Here is a 19,350-nt window from a genome sequence, read left to right as displayed (position 1 = left end):
CAGGAGCTTGCACAAGCTCCAAACCAACAGCTACGTGCTACAGCAGCTGTTACCTGCTTCAGATGAACCACAGCTCCAGATTTCTCCACCATGGGGTTCTTCTTATAGTGCTCCACCAGGTCTGTGAGCGTGTCAAACCTCTCTCCTCCTCCCACGTCGTACTTCCCATCTGGCTGCAGGAGGGCGACAGAAGCGCGGTGAGACTTGAAGGTGCAGCCCCCAGCTGGGTCACCCACCCGGGGAGGACAGCACATCACCCACCTGGTAGTGGATCATCACGTGGGTGACGTGGGGTTTCCTGTCCCCCGTCTCCATCTTATCCTCGTTTGTCAGCACCGACAGCACAAAGTCTCCCGGTTTGCTCTGGCTCTCCCGCACCAGAAAGCTGCCTGGCTTCCCTTTCTCCGTCAGAAGTTTCTCTGCCTCCTTGCCGGTGAGGTGCCCGTGGTACCACCTGGAGAGCAGCGGTGGGGAGGAAGGTCAGCCTGGGAAGGTGCAGAACCTCGCCTCTAGGCACGAACTGCACCAGCTGCTTGGGAAGATGCTCGTGGGACACCACCTCTGTGCTCCTGGTCCGACCGCTCTCCCCCCTGGCATGACACCAGATGGAGCGATTTTAGAAGTGACGTCCCTCTGACATTTTGCAATGTCACATCAGTACCTTGGCCTGAGGCTGGAAGAGGCAGGACTTTGCTCAGCCCTCCAGCCAAACGTGAAATGGCATCAGCGGGTTGAACCACCGCATGATGTACAGTGAGCACTGGGGATCTAGGGATCCATCCTCACCTAGGTCACGTAAGGATTTGCAGCGGAGCAGTAAGAAATGCGATTCTGGCAGTTCTTACTGGAAGGTGGCTAAATTTTCCTTTATTTTTTTTTTTAAATATTGAATAAAAACAGAATTCTTGGAGCCAATAGGCCACACCAAACAGTATCAGACAGCACAGCCAATGCTGACCAGGAGCAAGAGACTTTGATGCAGTTTGGGAACAATTTTTGCATGGGTTTTCCTTGCTGCAGTCAGTGCCATTGCCTCCCAGCTCACCAGGAGGGAGCAGGGGGCTGTGCTCAGCTCCTCTGAACCTTGCTGTGAGCAGGAGTGAGCTGCTTCACCCTCCTGGTTGCGCACATCTTGCGTGCACGTGCCCCTGGCCTCCTTCTGAGCGCTCCTAATCCTCTCTCTTGCTCTGCTGACACACTTACACCACAGCCAAAGTGACACGTAGGCTACCTTTGAAGATGCTGGCTGCCGGCCTGCCAGCCAAGCTGCCAGGAACTCAGAGAGGCTCCAAAAACTCTTCCAAGGGATGCAATAGCATCAGGCGATGTCTCGGCCACTTTGTCCCGCAGGATGAAGTTTACAGAACGGCAGTCAGCGATGCTGAGCCTTTCAAATCCCCCTCCCAGCCATGCCAAGCCTGGCTGGGAAGACCTTTAAAGAGCAAAATCCCTTCCTGCAGGCTTGAGGTCTGCACGAGGGCAGGACGGAGCAGCGCTGAGGTAGCTCAGTACCGCTTATGGCACTGCTGCTGTTCAGGGCCACGTCTCGGAAATGCTACGATCCTGACGCATCCCGCTATATTCTGACACCACCGTCATTTCTTATATTTATAGGGCTTGGAGCCTTTTCCCTCTCCTCTCCCCGGTGCTGCTGGATGTGTGGTCTGGAGCACAGACCTTTCTGGAGCTCCTTTGCCAAGCCAGCCTCTTCTTGGCGGCAGAGCAGGGGGAAACCCAGCCGAAGGGGCTTTCCACTTCTCCGCAGCTTCTGCTAATGCGAGCGGCTGCCCGGCCGCTGCCCACCGGGATTTGGGACTAGTGGCAAAACCCCATGAGCTGGAGGGGATTCCCAGTGACCCAGCTCTCGTCAGAGAGCATAGCTTACCTCTCCGAGGTGGGGTCCTGGCAGTTCAGGGGGTATTTCAGCTCGATGACGTTGCTGTTCTTCTCCCGCAGCAGCCCCTGCTGCTCGGTGTAGTACTGCACCAGCTCCGCAAGGGTGGCAAACTTCTCCCCTCCGTACAGGTCATAGTAATCCCCCGTGTTCTGGATCTTAATGTGCGTCACCTCGTCGTTCCTCCTGAGGAAGGGAGGCAAACAAGTCTGTAAGGGGGGCAGAATGGAAACCAGGAGAAATGCCTGGCTTCCAGCTGCACCACGCGCTCCCTGCTCACGGCTGCTACAGGTACGGGAGCACCTTGGCCTCATATTCAGCCAAGGTTTTCAATCAAGGATGGACTCAGCACCTCCAAAACTCCCAGCCTGATCTGCTTCCCAGCCAGCCTGTAGAGAAGAGGTGAAAAATTCATTCTCTGCCTTCCCCTCCGCTTCCTGCACCACTTATTCTCTTGGCCAGATGAGGCTGCCACCTCGCTCTGATTACGACAAACCATATTCCACATAAGGGAGCACTTGCTGTCATCTAATTAGCTCTAAAGAAAATAAAAGGCAGAAAAAAAAATCACCCATGCTTGGCCTGGTATTCACAAACCCTACAAGCTACAGAAAGGGTTAATGTTTCCTCTCTCCAGTGATGCCCCTCAGGGAATATGGGGAGGTCTGGGGGGTGCCTTTATCAGCCTCCCCCAGCGAAGCCCAGCCTCCCCCCCTCAGAAGGCCACCCCAACCTTCCCGAGAAGCAGGGCAATTGCATTTTAAATGCAATCAGCAGCAGCCCCCCCCAGCCCAGCAGCCAGAGCTGGAAGCCCGTGGCTTGATGGACGAGGCAAGTCAGGGAGATTTGCAAATCTGGGCAAATTTCTCATTTTCTTTACTGTGCCGAGCTGCTCCCAGCCTCTCTCAATTTGTTGCCAAAGCAACCACGACGGCGAGATGCAGGAGACCCGAGGTGGTGTGAGCAGCCTATTAGGTCGGCCAGAAAAGCCATTTCATGAAGTGTGAAATTAGAAATGCTACGGTGGTCTGTGCACAAGGTTAAATCGAAGAACGAGCTCCCAGTTGTGGTACCGCTCCCCGTTTTTGCAGCAGGGTACAGCCCCACGCAGGACAGGCAGCGCAGCAGCAGCCCAGGTTTCTGGACGCTAGCCCCAGCTCCACAAAACCACCTCCTGCTCCGTTTCCTCGGTCTGCAGGCACCATCCAGCTCGGAGCCCGGACCACTTGGTTTCAGAGGGAGGTTTGGTCCTCAGGTAAGGTGAGGAACGACCTTCCCCTCGATACCTCCTCTTGAATACCACCTTGATCCCTGCAAAGCGAGAGCCCACGCTGAGAGGGCTTTGCAATTAGCTCCCTCTCCCAAAAGGCCAGGCAGCAGAGGACAACAGGCTCAGCGAGGCATGGGTCTGCAGGATGGTGGGACGGCTGGTGAAGGGCACACTTGTGAAGGTACAGCAGCCCTGACAGTGACGAGAAGGTCAGCGCATCCCTGGGATGTACTCATGTCACCCAGAGCTGCGGCTGCCTTTAGGTACCTCCTGCCAGGGATTCTGCAACTTCCACCTGCCTTGAGGATTTTAATAGCCACCACTTTCGCCTTTTGAGGGGCTTATTTGTTGTGGGGCCAAGCAGATTAAACTCTGACTGTCCACTGAGATGTCTTAGAGCAAACTTACCAGTCTGCAGCAGACGAGACAAGAAGAGGCCAAGGTGGAGCTCGGCAATGGGGTCTCTGCATGCAGAGCCTCCCAGAGCCCACAGAAGCGCTGGCAGCCCCTTGTGCCATCTTCCGGGCCTGCCTTTTGCAGAGACATGGCCTCAGGCCAGCAGCACTCCAGCCACGTTCGAGGCACAGTGTCACAAGGTCCCTCCCGAAACGCCGCCCTGACAGATGGCCCCAACCCCATGTGCTCCGCCCCAGCTGCTAGAGAGGACCTCGTCAGCATGCAACCCCCTAATTGCACTTTGTGCTCACACAGCTCTTCTTGGATGCTTCGTTTGGCTCGGGTTGGGCATCGAGGTGATTTCCAATTAGCACCAACCCAGGGGAAATGACCAGCCGAGCGTGAGCACAGACCGCCTCCACAGCGCTACCATCACCCCGTAGCAGCCGCGGGGCAAACCCAGCAAGGGGCTGACGAACGGGGCCTGAGCTGTGAAAAATCGGCATCTGGGTCTCAAAAAGGCACTCCACCCCTGGTGGCAAAGCTTTGGAGACAGGCCCAAGCCACGTGCAGGACAGGAAGCGCCGTGTGAGACATGGTTATCTCGTCCTGGCCCATCTGCTGAGCTCGGCCCCGAGCTCGGCCTACTACCTCGCTTCCAGCTGCTGCACCGTCGTAGGCTCCAAAGCTTGGCAGCGTTTGCATCTAGGGCACAAGCAGAGCTTACCAGATGGAAACGAGAACTGGCAGTGAAATTCAGAGGCCGCAGGAGGAGCTGGCACACGGCTTCGGTCAGCAGCGGGGCCTGGACGAAGCTGTGCTTGTGCCTCTTGGCCTGAGGCTCCACAGTTCCCCGTGTCCCAGCCCCATCGCAGACCTACAAAGGCTCGGTTCACAGAGCCACCCCCACGGCCTTCGAGCATTTGGGGGATGAAAAGCAGGGAAATAATCAGGGTCATTCATCCCATGAGCCCCCAAGGTCAGGCTAAGCACAAAGGGCATTCATCGACTCCCCTCTCCCCCCTTTTCTTCTCGTAGACCTCACGTCACCTCTGCAGCGCCAAACGGGGCAGCACTGAGCTCCACACCAGCAGCATCCACGATGCTGTGCCCTCAGTGTGCTGGCTGGTGAAAGCAAGCACAAAAAGACACCCGAGCACCCGGCTGCCTTGTGCTGGAGGGCTCGGCTGCTCCAAACAGCTTTGTACAAGGATGCAGCGCTGTTTGGTCACAGCCACCAGCGTCTTGGGCAGCTTCAGAGGCAAGCAAGAGCTGCCTCTGTCCTCAGCGAAGCTTCTGTATGCTATCAGAGTGGATTGCCATCCTCTCCAGGCTTTCAGCAGAGAGCCGTGTTAGTGCTAGAGGAGCAGGGAATTGAGCAGTTGCATCTTCACCTTTGCTATGCAAAAGGCAATCTGTGACCCAGAGAGGAGCTCGTGCATAATCTCCCAGCAAGTTATAGAAAAACTAGAAGCTGAGATTCCCCTGCCAGTCCCACACAGCCCACAAGATGATCATCCTTGCTTCAGCATCTTCCTGCAGCCTTGCTTCACCCCTCTGGCAGGCCCTCAGCACAAGAAATGTGTGCCACCTCCACCCCAGCTCTACTCTATGCCATCTTCAATGCGGGAACTCAAGTGTCTGTTAGTATTCAGGAGCGAGTTGGCACCACATGCGGGATAATTTGGAAAAAATAATTCACTGCCACTCAACGCTATGAGCTCTAAAATGAAAACTGTTTCCCAAACCCATCCAATGTGCAATTTAAATACAAAATGAGAACATTTGTTGAATTGCTGCCTTTAGTTTACAATAAGCAGTGGAGTGGTTATTCCTGTCACAGTGCAAATAAGACCAGTTTTTCACAAACAGCACAACTCCTCCCTAGATATGCAGGAGTTTCCTGATCCAAAATATTCCAACTTGTGAATCTGAGTCTAACGTTTTCAGCCCACACTGCACTGACCACCAGCGCAGATGCACTCTGCTCTTCTTTACAATAAAGTACAGTCAATAAAAAAAAAAGGACTTGCAAAAACAAAAACAAACCAACCCTACCAAACAGACCCTTTTTGTCACTGGAGGCAGAACCACCTCAAACGTCAGAAATACATTTCTCTGCATCCCAAAGAGTCTTTTTCAGTCATGTGCTTTTCCTGCCTGCGTCAGACAGAGAAAACCTAGAGCTTCACAGCACACAGGTATGACCCCTCTGACAAGATGCAAAAAGCAACCCAAAAAAAGCCCAGACTGAACTATCTGCTTCCAGGTAAATTCAAGCCACTCCAAGACAAAGTCTCAGTGTAGCTGTCAGAGGAGAAGATGCTTTCTTAAGACAAGAGAGGCCTTGTGATGAAAGCACTCAGCTAAGACGCAATGATCTGGTGCTGTCGAGTACCTCCTGAGCAAGGACTTTCAAAGCGAGTCAGGATCCATCACCTCTTTCCCAGCTGTAACACAAAGACCAGCGCTTCCTTTCACTGGCTGGCCTAGCCTGGAAAAAGCAGAATCGGTCCTATCGCTCACTAAATATTTGTACAGCCTTACAGGGCCTTAATTGGGTTGGTCGGTGCTGTTAGGATGAGACATAAGGACAAGTGTTTTAGAAGAGAGCCTCTTGCAAGCCTCCTTCCATTTTTCTCCAGACCCAGCCTTCTTCCTGTGCTGCATCTGGATTGTCTGCAGGCAGCGACTCAACCAAGCAACGCACCTGTGGTATTGATTTAGTCCTTTTTGTGGAGTACATATTCAATAGGACAAAAAATCTTCCTTGATTGCATGTCTTAACCTGTACCCACAGTGCGTTTGTACATGCCTTTGAGAAAAAAAAAAAGAAAGAAAAAAGAAAAGAAAAAAAAAAGAACAAAACCCAGTCAATTTAAATGTCAGAATGCTCAATGGAAGTGTTAATAGGGAAGCTGCTCTGGGAGAGCACAGCTCTAACAAGATTTTGTTACCAGAAGCACTTTGCACTGCATCCCATGAGCAAGGATGAGAACTGTTCCCATAAAACACAACCCAGTGACCAAGTGAGCAGTGTCTCCTCTAGACGGTTCCTAAATGTCCTGGCATCCTCATCACTGGCGTGGCCACGGGCCAAGCACCACTCAGGCAAAATTTCAGGACGCCTTTTCCTTTTGTTCGAGTTCCTTACCCAGCCCTGGCCAGGTCTGTAAGAAGCTGCTCACTTTCTGCAGGAGCAGTTTAAATATTTGGGCTTCTGCAAACATGCCCTGGCAGATCCAGGCATGTGCTGCAGTGCTGGAGACATGGGGCATTCCCTGTGTGGCCTCCCCCATTTCTCCTCCAATGGACCCCACTTTCAAAATCAGGAAAAAAATCACAAAAATCAGGATACAAATTCAGAGGCCCAGCTCCAGTGCAGGCTCAGGATCTCAGGCTTTCCTGGCATTGCTGCCCACATCCTCACTCAGCACAGGTTTTGTGAGCCACGAAGGGAAAGCACGAAGCGTTGGGGTGCTGGCAACCTCTGCAGGAGCCAACCCCTGCCGTGAGGAGCATCCCCCCCAGCCAGCGACGCAGTGATACAGAGCTGTCTGATTTTCTGGGCTGAGGCAGCATCAAAATACCTCCAGAGAGCAGTGCTGCAGTGGCTGCACGGAACAAAACGAGACAGCTTGCATGTAGGCACAGTGCTTATTACTGCTGCCGTACTCAGAATGACTTCTCCATCATCTCCACCTCCAGCCCAAGCTGCCAGAGCACTTCCCTCCCTATTGATGTGCTCCACATGTTTGCAAGGAAAAAAAAAAAAAAACAAAGCCTTGGGAGCACCAGCTGCTGTAATGGAAAAGGCTGAAAGGGTACAAAGGGGTAAAGAAAGGAAGGAGAATGAGACACAGAACTTCACGGAAACCTCCTCGCAACTTCTGCAATGTTATTCCCTAGCTCCTCTTCGGGGACGTGTATCTGGATACGCACCAGCACGCGGGTCAGCTGGTGGGTGGTCTGGTCAGCCAACACTCCAGCGCCTGCTTTCTTTGCAGCCCACGTCCTCTCTAATTAAGCTGCCTTTCCCCTCACTGCCTCTCAGAAACCCTTGAAGAAGCTGGAAGGAGGGCGAGAGAAGAGGAAGAGGTTTTGCTTGCTCTCCTAAAAGCACTCTCACCCACCAACGCTTTATTTTGGATGCCGTTTCAAAGGTATTTGTATTGTTCCTTGGTAAACCTTTCATTTTTTGAAAAGAATATATATATAGCCGTGTTCAGATGCAATTCTAGGTGAGAATACCACCACGTTGTCCCATCTGTCTGTGTGCAGGGAAGGGGTCTTCAGCTTTCTGAGCTCAACAAACCTACTTGCTGTGTACTCTATCAGATGCTTTTAGGAATTAGAGCTGCAACACCTACGCACATGTCTTGGGACCATCAATTTCAGTGAGACAAGAGCATGTTGCTCAGATGAGGTATAAGCAAAATCACTCTCCCTAACCAGGACTGTGGGACAACCCTTGCCTCAAGTGTCAGGACAGAGAGATGGCACGAGCCAGGGAGGGGTTTACTCGTAGGTAAAAGCAGTCGATGAAAATAAATTCTTTCCTCGTCTTCAATTCACGATGTCTCTAAGCTTTGTGTCACGTTTCACGTGCCTTCCTGGAAACACGGTACGTGTCACGGCTTTGGTTTACCGAGAACTGTGAGAATCGGTCAGACTTTCCACCGGGGTACAGCGTGAGTGGGTTGGGGCGCTACGGTTCGGTGGCACGGCGTTAGGGCACGCCGTGCTGCTCTGCCCCGTGCTATTCACGATCGAAGGGCATTAGCTCTGCAGATTTTACGATCAAAATGACACTGTCATTAAATATGTGCTGCAACACAAGGATCACCCGGTGGTAGGAAGTGGTCCAGCCCCCCCCCCACCCCCCAGTAACCTGCTGCAGAGAGGGGTTAAAAGAGATAAAAGCACCAATAAAACTGCTCTGGGGCTCCCCGGGGGAGGCAGCGGGCTGGGACAGGGGGAAGGTGACAAACCACAGCAGCAGCAAGGCGCGTGGTCTTCGCCTGAGTCACGGGACGGAGCTCAGGGACAGAAACTCCGCCAAGCCGTAGCGTGACTCCCCGGCAGAAGGCCCCGGCGCAGTAACGCAGGCACGGGCACGACTCTCCCAGCAGAGCAATTTACTCTGCTAATTTGGGGTAATTAGGCTGCTGGTTGGGTATCTTGCCACATCACGACACTGCTGCACAGGGCAAAACCTGCGTCTGCTTGCACATCGCCCGGCTGAGCGGGCGCTGTCGGGACTCACTGTATGGCCAGGCATCACCCTGACTCATAAAATTACAAGAGAAGAGCTCACGTGAAGCCAACCCCCTGCTTCACACGTATTCCCTCACTGCCCCTGCTGGCTCGAGGCTGCTCTCCGTGACCGAGTTTATTTCCCATACTAATTACGCAGTTTCCTGTCTCTCTCATTAGCTCTCAGCCGCCTCTGATTGCAAGCTCGGGGGCGAGCCAGCGGGGTCGGATCCCACCCCTGGCAGCAGACCACAATAGCTGGGCTGGGTCCTTCCCGCTGTGATGCTCCGTACCCCGATGGCCGGAGAGGAGAGAAGTGGCTGGGTGCGTTCCCCTGACTTAAAAAATAAAAAAAAAAGGCAGCATGGAAAAAATAAGGCAGCTGCAAACTCGCACCGAGCTAAGAAATAACTGCACCGAGCAGACAGGGCAGGTTCTAGTCCAGAGATGACTGCGAGGGGGGAAATAAACTTGAAGAGGGGGAAATAACTTGAAGGGGAAAGAAATAAAAGAAAGAAATGCTCCGTCCCTTTTGTCATTTGCACAGCCTCTGCACACAGCGTGGTAGAAGGATGCATAAACTCACTGCAGTTTGCTAAACAAAACGAGGGTTGTTTAAATTAAACAGAAGCCACCAAAAAAAAGAGATATGAGTGCCTGGAGGAACCTCTGCAGAGCTATTTGCCTGCGAGGCCCCAGCTGGATGGAAAGAGCTCAGGCCACAACCTCCTCCTCCCGTCTCGGGGACTTGCTGGGTCAGTGCTGCTCTTTGCCTTCAGTCCCCCCCGCCAGCTCTACCTGCTCGTCGCCTGCACAAAGGCCACCAGCAGAGCTGCAGCTCTCCTTTGGCAAGTGCCTTGCTCCCACGGGACATCTGAGCACTTCCAAGGCGACGTGCACAGCCCTGGGAACACCGCACCGTGCGGTCCTGCTCCCTTACGGGGGCCTGCACGGGAGCCCCCTTGGGGACAGAAATCAGCTCTCTCCCAACGGCACCTATGCGAAGCTCCCCTGAAGTTGGAGCGAGATGATTCATTCCTGCTGGGACCGAAGATGCTCTCCTCAAAAATTTCAGCACGTTACCTTCCCTCCTCCGGCACCGATGGCCCCAAAAGCACATGCCACAACCGGCACCGTGGAGAGGCCCCCTCCAAGCTGTGCCTCCCCCTGTATGCACACTCGTGGAGCATGCAGGAAGCTCCCGAAGCCCCTTCCTCCCACCTTCATCTGCTGCCGGCTGCTTACCTGACGGAGAGGGTGAAATCTCCGGGGTTGCTCTTGCTGGGCCGAGCCAGAAAGCTGCCATGGACGCCCCTGGTCAGGAGCAGCTTCTCTGCCTCGATGCCGCTGATGTTGGGATGAAACCACCTGCAAAGCGACAACGTGACATGAGATACGTGAGTATCTGCCCGTGGGGCAGATGCCATCCTCCTGCCCGCGGGGCTGGCACCGTCCCTCCACCCACCAGAGCCCAGTGGCAGCTGCCCCCCACTCATGCGTCAGAGTGCAGAAAACCTCAGATATCTACTAGGAGAGACCTCTTTGCTCTGCCCTCCTCTTCCTCAGAGCGGGAGCCCCGCAAGCTTTCTGCAGCACCCCGCGATAGGAAGTCACCAGATGGTTTTGATTTTTTGGGTCCAGATCTGATCCCAGCTGGCCGCGTCCCACCCAGGCTCGAATCAATTTGCTGGCAGATGGACTGACCCCAAGAAAAGTCCTGCATCTCCCCGAGGGCACTCGCATTTCTTTAAGGGCTGCTGCATGTGTTTTACAGCAGAGGATCTGCAAAAAAAAGCTTCACCATCAAGAGCGCTGAGCCTCTCAGTCTCCCAAGCAAGAACCCAAGCCTCCGCCCTTCGGTGTCCCCACTAAAATCCTCTTACAAAGAGGGGATGCCCTAGCTGGGGAGAAGAAAGGGGCTCCACTGAGACCCCATCAAGACAGAAAGCCGTGCTCTGGACCGCAACACGAGGCAGGGACGAGTCCTGACGCTACAAGAGGGATTTTAATTGCTGGAGCAAACCCAGCGAGTTGGTTGCAGCATCTCATCCAAGGCAGCTTTGCCTCTTCAGCTCAAGATGAAGCAGCTGCTCCTCAACCACTAAATATCTGTAGTTCAGGCTGTGGTGACGCAGTCACCTTTCCCATGAGCACAGAGAAAAAATGACCCAAACCGTGCAGCCGCTGTGCCAAAAAAGCACAATTCTCTGCAAGGGACCCGTGCACAGCCCAGGGAAGCAGGGTTTTTGCATGGGGCTGGAAAGCATTAGTGTACGTACGTAATGGGATGTCCTAGGAAAGGAAAGAGGCAGCTGACCCGCAGGGAAAAGATGTTTCATTATATTGCACGCTGCTTGAATGCAATCTTTGTGTTTTCAGTGTCATCAAACCATCTACTGACCTCACTTGTGATGCTATCACCCTCGATCGAGTTCTCTTGATGGAATCACATGAACTGGTGTTTCCCCAAGGCTTTAATGCGTGATAAATATGCATAGCGGGTTAATGATTTCCCATGTGGCACCAGCTTCGTGGCTCGATTTTTCAGAAACCACCGAAAATCCACTTTCTAAATGCCAGGCTCTTTTGAGTAATCTCACGAATCTCACACAAGGGCTGATAGCCACTCAACTCTGAAACTCTCTCCCGCTTTAGCTCATGCACCGGCAGCCGTTTCTGCGTGGCACCGCTGCGATATTTCTCCTGAGCAAAGAGGAGGAGATGAGCCCCAGCTGACGCTGCTACGGCAGAGGAGCTTTCCGAGCCCTTCTGGGCAGCACCAGCTGCAGGAGAATAAGCTGCAGTCACTCTCGGCTCTCTTCAGAGCACAGGATGAGATCGTACGAGTTCCTGCACAGGCGGACAGGTCTGCGGCACCACCTCTCAACCCAGCGGCTCGAAACCGCAGCGCTGAATTTTCCAAGCAAAGCGAAACGTGGCCCTCGAGAGAAGCATCTCTGGAAATAGTGAGTAAGCCAGCTTCTTGTATACAGCTGTCCCGGGGCTCGGAGCAGCTGACACACCGTCCCCACAACGGGTTTGTGAGTTTATCTCGATTGCTGCAGGGAAATGCGCAGCCTAGCATCTTGCCGAGCGCCTGCCTTGGGAAATACACCCCAAGACTGGATCTACAAACATAAGCACACTCATTAGAGTGTGTTTGTCTCCGAGATACACAGAGAAAAGGTCAAGAAATGTCACGGTCTCCTCCACAGTTTGGGATTTCCTCCCTCACACCACAACCCAAACAGTTTTGATTAAAGATCCTTGAGTTCTGGAGGAAGGCGGCGCCGTTCGGAAAGGGCCACGCAAACAGATGGCAAACAGGGATCCCGGCGCTTCCGAGCCTCGTGTTCCCGACATCACCAGCGACACCCTTTTATAAACCCACCCTGCACAGGGCCAGCACTTAACCGCTCTGCAAAAACTGCTGCTGGCACGGGAACGGAGCCTCTAATGGAGCTCGGGGACACGGCGGAGTTGCCAAAGGCAATGCAGAACGGCAAAAATAACAGCGCAGCGTGGCAGGAAAAAGCCAAGACAACATCTTGGGTAAAGCCGTAGGAGGAGAGCCCTGGCAGGCACGTACCGGCAGCCGCAAGCATGCACTAGGGCTGAAAATATCTCCGTTGGTGTGACAGCAGAGTGCTGGAGGGGTGCTCAGCGCTCAAGGGTTGCCACCACGGGAACCACGCACACCTACACGCACCGTCCCCATCCCCGTATCACTCACGGATCCCACCGAGGGCACCAGGACCTCGTGTCCGTCTCTCCAAACAGAAGGATGGGTGTTTGGGGAGGAAGAAAAGTCGCCCACAACCTTCTTCCTTCCCCATCACGGCAGCTCGGACTAGAACTACAAAATCGACTTGTTCAGCGTCTTTTTCTCAATGAAATATGGCAGGGGAATAGCAGGGGACTCGCAGACCCCCTGCGCACACCGAGGGGCAGGACAGCACTGCCCAACGAGAGCCTTTGGGGTCAGATTTGGGGGCCTGTCGGCTTTGATGTGCTCTGGGTGCCACCGAACAGAAACCTAAATGCTAAACGCCTTTTCTCTTAATCACTCCCACTGCTTGGACAGGAACCAAAGCATACAAGCACACACAGGCCGCTTGTTATTTAGCTCGCAAGAAGCACAAACAATGAGCTGGGGAGAAAATCTGCGCAGCCCTCGCAAGCAGGAGAAGGCAGACAGGCAGCTTCCAAATCCCGAAGCAAAACGGAAAGGAGGAGGAACAAAAAACTGGGGGAAAAAAAAAAAAAATCTCTGTAAACATAGGTTTGTACCTCTCCCCTGGCTCTGCAGAAGAAAGAAAACCTGGGGAAAGGGATGGTTTCAAACTCAGGGTCATCTCTGCTTGGGAATCCCAGCTCTGAAAGCCATCACTTTCTCCCTGGAGGCTTTTCTGCCCAGATTACATGGAAATTAGCAAAAACCACGAGGTTTGCCCCAGTGCAAATCCTCGCCCCTGCTGCAGCTACAGATGACTTAAATCCACCTCTCCCCCTCCCAGGATCTTCTGGCACACCTATTCCCAGCTGTCAGCCCTGCTCCTGTAAACAGCGGATTAAAAACCGAGAGCAAGACCAGCTAAAACAGGATTTGAGGCTCTTTGCCTTGCAAAGGCTGCTGTGTCCTGCACTCCCTGCACACCAGGAGCTCAGCAGCTCTCTGCTCTTCATCCTAGGAGGGGTGTCACAAGTGCCACCAGATAGCCCGAGGCGCTCTCATCAGCACAGCTCCTTTTTACTCCTGACCCGGAGCAAGCTGTGCTCGCAGCACAAAGCATCTTTACAGCTGTTTTTCATGATTTATTTTTATTTTTTAACCGAAGTACATTTGTTGGTAAGCAAAACCAAGTCCCAGTGCAGCAGGGGAGAAGAAAGCACCAACCCACAAGCCCCTCAAGGAGGGAGGGCACCAAAACCTGCAGACAGCCCCCCCCCGAAAGCCCCCGCTGCACAGAGCAAGCACTGGGCTTTCAGTCTGACCTCTTGCACTTGTATTTACAGGCAGAGCTGCAATATTTTTGGGAAGGAAAGCCAACAAAGAGGATCCAAACCAGATCCCCAGCTGCCTAGGAGAGCAAAAGGTTTATTATTAATACCAATGTCAGCTAATGACAGGCGTTATCGTGCAGTTGGGTACCGGCAGCCGTTCGCTTGTGAGCCGTTTTGTGGAGCTGAGTCACGCCGAGAGAATTGCTTTAAATAAAAACGGGGATCTCACAACTTTTCATGCCTCCCGCTACAAGTCAACATGCCCACTGCCCACTTCAGGCAGCGCTGCCTTCTAGCAGAGGAATGAATTTCCCTTCCATCCCCCAAGCCGTCTAGAATAAAATTAGAATTAAAAATATAGATATATCAAGTGCCTGTCAGGAACCAAAGCTACATAAAAAAATGTATTAAAATAAAGACAGAAAGCAGGCTTGCACACAGCATTAGGTGCCCAGGACTGCCTGCAGGGACATCGCCCAGGCTGCCCGGGGGCTGGGATTCAGACGGGAATTGCCAGCGCGTGGTGGGAGCTCAGACATCAGCCCGGGCTGCCTAACAGCAGGCCACACGGCGCGTTCAGAAGCAGAAAGCACGCTCTGATAACCACGAGCATGCTAGCAAAGCCCACATGAAAAGCCCGGCGTGAGTACGGGTGCCGCAGGGGTGCCGGTCACTGGTGGGACGTGCTCGGAGCATCCCTCCCCTGCTGGGAGCCCCCAGAGCACAGCTCCAGCTCGTAACGGCTGCCCAGCACCCCCAAAGCGCTCCCATTTCAGACCGACACGAGCAAGCGTAGGCTCAGGACAGCTTCTTCAGCTGGGGTTTATCCCCAGAACAAGAGGGCAAGCCCTCGATGGGTAACTGCCCCCCACCCAGGCATTACTTATTGTAAATCAACACCAACTGATGCGACGGCACCGAGGTGAGGGGCACAGCAGTCCCTGGGGTGGGAGCAGGGCTCCAGCAGAGGCTGTGGAGAAGGAAACCTTCCTGCGCATTAAAATTCCCCCGTAATTTCTCTTTCATTATTGACGAGTTCCATGCAGCGTTACTCACTTCCTCCCGACCGCATACATCATGCTTTTTCTGCTGCGAGCGCATCCTGGTGCCTCTGCCTCGGGATAAAGCGGAACAGATAGTTGACAACGCTGTCAGGCCCTCAGAAATGTACAAAATGAGGCATTTTCAAAAGCCTTGCCGGGAACCCCTGTATTCTAAACACATTCTTTGCTAGGCTTGGAGAGGATCAAAGCAAACGTGGCTCAAGAGACGCCGCCTACACGCTGCGTGCGGTTAGCACCCTGTGGCTGAACGCAACGGGGACCCGGCCGGCCGAGGGGCTGGCAGAGGGGGACGAGGGGACCAAAGCCCTCAGGTTGCCCCCCAGCAGCTGCTGGTGGCCCCGTTCCCCCGGGAGAAGGCAGGGCAGGATGCGGACCCAGCAGCCAAGCAGATGAAGGACCGGTGCTCCTTCCAGCAGAGAAACAGGGAGACGGGCTGGGGAGAGCTGGCGTAACTGAGGGCATCGACTCCGCTGCCTATTTAGCGGCTAGGAAGGAAACTTCAGAGCTGCTTAAAGGATCCCAGCGCTGATTTTCTGCTTAAAGGGAGTAGAAAGAGCCGTCGGTTTCTGTTTGTGCGCAGCTGAGATGCTCCCTTCGGTGCCAAACACGAAGGGGACGCGCAGCGCGAGCTCTCAACACGCGGTTTAAGCAGCAGAGCAACTGAGACCGGCACAGAAGTAATTCACTCTCTGCAAGGTTTTTAATCCTTGCAATGGTCCTAAGGGGTGCAAACGTCTGGGCAGAGCGAATGGCGCTGTCCTGTGCCTGCAAGAGCCCTACGGAGGGCGAGGAACTCCCCTGGCTTGGAGAACCAAGCAATAACTCTTTTTTTTAGGGAGATCTGCAGAGGCTTGCCCCAGGCCCTGCTGCCTCTGGGAGCAGCGAGGCTCAGCACAGCAGTTTGCTCTCTATGGCTTTGCAGCTCCCCAAAGAGCAGCAGAAATTCGCTTGGCTTTGGGGAGCTCACGTATTACCCGAGGTCAAGCAGGGCTGCTCCTTCACCAGCTGGACAAGGAGGCTTGTAGGGTGAGAAACGGCCAGCAGACCTCATGCTGCCAGCAGGTTTTTGGTTTACAGAGCCCCCAGGTTGCAAGAGGAGGAGCAGGCCACCTAGAAACCACCTGGGATCCATGCAAAATGGAAAGGATTGAGGGCATCAGCAGTACTGACTTCCAGCATCAAGGCAGTGGGATCTGAGTTTGGGACCGATGCGTAAAACCCACAGCAAAGCCAAGGCTGCACTCGCATAGACGATGCTCATGGTCACCTTGCCCAAGTTTTTCTCTGGATCCACCAGGGCTGGAAGTTTCCTCTGCCTGAAATACAGACATCCCAATACTTGCTTGACAGACAGGGACTCATTCTGCAGCAGCTCCAGCACCACAGGGTGATGCTGACGCTGGCTCCCCTGCGAGGAGTCACCGAGTGAGATGCTAAAGTATTGGCCATGGCAAAAACCTACAGCAAGGTGACGTGGCACATCCCAGATGTCTGGAAAAAAATTAAAAAATAAAAATAAAAATGACAGCCCTTCCTAAAGAGATGAAAACAAGCAGCTCCACGTTAGCTGGGAGAGGTCGTACTCGTCCTGCTCCATTATGGCTCAATTTAGTGAGGCGTGCGGTACTGATGCTGCTGTTTTCCTGATGTTTCCGTACCGAATTATTAGCGTTCACGTCTTCATTGAAAGCTGCTCTCCACGGGCACGCCTGCATACAAAGCATCTCGCAAACCCAGCAGCGCCGCAGCAGCCTCCTTTGTTGTCTCCGGCCTGGTTCAATTCAAACCCCATCAGGAGCCTCGTTACGCCGAGCGGAGCCCCAGGGGAGCGTGCTAAAAAAATACACCCCGCACGCATCCCCTCCCTTCCACGTACAGGTAAATATTTTCGTTTTCCTAAAGCAATTAGCATCGTGACAGCTAATCACGCCACCGCGCAACACCTGAAATCCCCCCAAGACTTCTGGGAACAGCTTTAAAACCACCCCCAAAAATTCTCGTTGCGTTTCCAAATCGGCGCATCCGTTTCCGAAGCAGGTGCACGAGGGTCTTGCGTTCTCTGGGGTGCAGCAGCAGCAAGCTGCTTGCTGCCTTCCCCGTGTCTTTTCCAGAGCATTTCCTAATGGATCCCAGGCTCAGGTGAGAATAATTTCTCCGAGAGGGTATAACACTCAATTTTCACCAATTTTCACTAGAATCTAGATGCCTAACATCCCTTGAGCTCATTGGAGTCCAACTTGTGTGCAAACCAAGTTCTCAGCACCAGCTGAAAGCAAACCGTGTATTTGTGCAGCAGGTCCAGCACGCCTCTCCAAGCAGCACGGATTACCCCAATGTTTAAAGACTTAAGGCTGGCTTAAGCATCTTTTTTTTTTTTAAATTTCTTTCCGTTCAATTTCAAGGCATATGGTTAGTGAGAGTGTGTGAACGGAGGGACTTCCCCAGAGAAAACAGCAGCAGAACAACGCAGACACCGTGTCGGAGAGGAGGGACTGGCAGCGGTGGGCACGGCCAGCTTGGCACCGTGAGGATGCTAATTAGCCTAACCACCTTCATTACGTGGCTCGGGTCAGAGGAGGTCTCGCCCTGCTCCAAAGCAGCAGAAGAGCCAGGGAAATGACCCCAAAGCCTTGGTTTTGGGCACCACAGCCCCGGTGAAGCTGCTGGTGCTGGTTTCAGCAGCCCTGAAGGACAAGCAGCCAGGCTGCCCTTCCCCTCCTAGCACCTTTGGGTGGCTTCTCCAGCCAGTGACCGTGTCAGGACTCAACACCAAGGCACAAGCAGCTTCCCCAATGCACTCAGCAGCCTCTAGACGGGGCTGGACCCTCTTGAGAGCACCTCCAGCCCTGCTGCAGGACGCCCCACGGGGCAGGGCACGTCCCTGGCCTGCAGCGATGCAAACCCCAGGCGCATCCCTGCCTGCTCCGAGCTGATCTCCACGAAAAAGCAAAGCTCCTCCACGGCACGCTCAGAGGGTTTTTAACTCGACCCCACGCGTTTCGGCTGGAAACTCAAACGGCACAGCCAGGAACGGTTTCCACACGCAGCTCCTCAGAGCTTTGCCACAAACATCACCTGCAAGGCAGCGCACAAGGCACAGCGCCTTCAGGCACAGGGACTGGGTTTAGCTGGAGAGTCGCGGCACCTTGGCACGGGACCAGCTTCAGGAATTTGTCGTGCAATCCACTTTCAGTCCTGGGTATCTGCACGAGGGCACCTGGGCACAGATCGCAGCTGCTCCCTGGTTGTCCTGGTTGCAGGAGAGCGCACGTGCAAAGCCCAGACCCAGCAGCAGGAGCAGGCACGAGCTCTCTCCTCCGGGCCCTCGCGGAGGTGTAGCAGCAGGCGGCTCCCTCCTGGCAGCGAGCTGGTGCAGACAGGTTGATTTACCGGCTCCGGAAACCCAGCTGGCATTCACTGTTAATTAATATAAATTCACATCGGTCCCATCTCCGTGACACACGCAGGAGTCTGCGCTCATCTTCTCCCTCTGATTCAGCCCCTTTATCTACATTATTCCAGTCCCTGCTTGCCACTGGCACATCTTCCTCTTCTTATGCGCTGTCCCATTCTTCCTCCTGCCGATCCATCCACCCCACCTCCTAAAAGCAGCAACACGCTCACCATCTGCAACAGTCTCTCAGCAAAGGGTTTCAAGGCAATTAGGCATCTAAAGCAATGGTTTTTCCAAAGAAAAAGCAGCTCGTTAGATCTGGCTGACATCAGAGCAGAGAAATCCCCCCCAAGGACAAACGCCAAGACAAAATCCTGTCTCATAACCAGCAGCCTGTCAAAGGTACGCATCAGTTCCTCTGCCTGGGATGGATGCAGCTGCAAACTCAGCCTCCAGAGGACCTGGCACATAGAGTCAAATCATTTAGGTTGGAAAAGACCTCTGAGATCAGCCAGTCCAGCCTTAAACATCTCCGTGGTCCGAGGCCTGCTGGTTTCTGAAGGCTGCAAGGGCTCACTCTGCTCCCCTGCTTTAACGTGAAGCAACTGACTGATGAGCTCCCCACTTCAGAAATAGAGCCGCATTTTCCATATCTCACTAACGTGAACCAAAGCTCACAGCCATAACGTGCCCTCATCCAAACCAGGAGCCAGCAGCTGGCCACAAAACCCCCGAGATCCAGCAGCTGTCTGAGGACAGCGTTACTCCAGCTGCGTGCAGGAACAACCTCCCCTTTCACCACCACTTAGCCAAGGCACAGATATTGCAGAAAGGCCTTGGAGGGTGGTCTCTGCAACCAGATCTTACAACACCAAGTCTGGAAAGAAGAACGTGGGAGAGGACCGGGGATAGCATGGCCTGAAGCCCACCCAGTGCTTCATGCTCCTATTAAACGCCACCTCCAAGCCAGACTATTAGGGCTGGAAGGACAATACACGGTTCAAGGAACCTACAAAGACTCAAAACTTGCAGGCTGACATAGTGACAACGTCCACGCCTGGCCTCCATCCCT

At 53.8% G+C, this 19,350-nt stretch overlaps 1 protein-coding gene across 10 annotated transcripts in view; it reads right to left on the bottom strand.

Annotated features, from left to right (window-relative positions):
• The window catches only part of LOC308181369 (tyrosine-protein phosphatase non-receptor type 11-like), a 42,392-nt gene that overhangs the window by 7,939 nt on the left and 15,103 nt on the right, over positions 1-19,350 (bottom strand). For all 10 annotated transcript variants that reach the window (XM_080564602.1, XM_080564604.1, XM_080564603.1 and 7 more), the window contains exons 2-5: positions 10,062-10,184; positions 1,886-2,080; positions 262-454; positions 54-173 (exon numbers count right to left, since the gene is read on the bottom strand). In XM_080564602.1, the coding sequence (XP_080420728.1) occupies positions 54-173; positions 262-454; positions 1,886-2,080; positions 10,062-10,184 (631 nt within the window). The remainder of the gene's footprint in view (positions 1-53; positions 174-261; positions 455-1,885; positions 2,081-10,061; positions 10,185-19,350) is intronic.

The sequence above is a fragment of the Anser brachyrhynchus genome (assembly GCF_964034855.1).
Source record: "Anser brachyrhynchus genome assembly, chromosome: 21".
Classification (NCBI taxonomy): domain Eukaryota; kingdom Metazoa; phylum Chordata; class Aves; order Anseriformes; family Anatidae; genus Anser; species Anser brachyrhynchus.
Note: the sequence above shows the minus strand (reverse complement) of the source record. Positions and strands in the feature narration are given on the sequence as shown.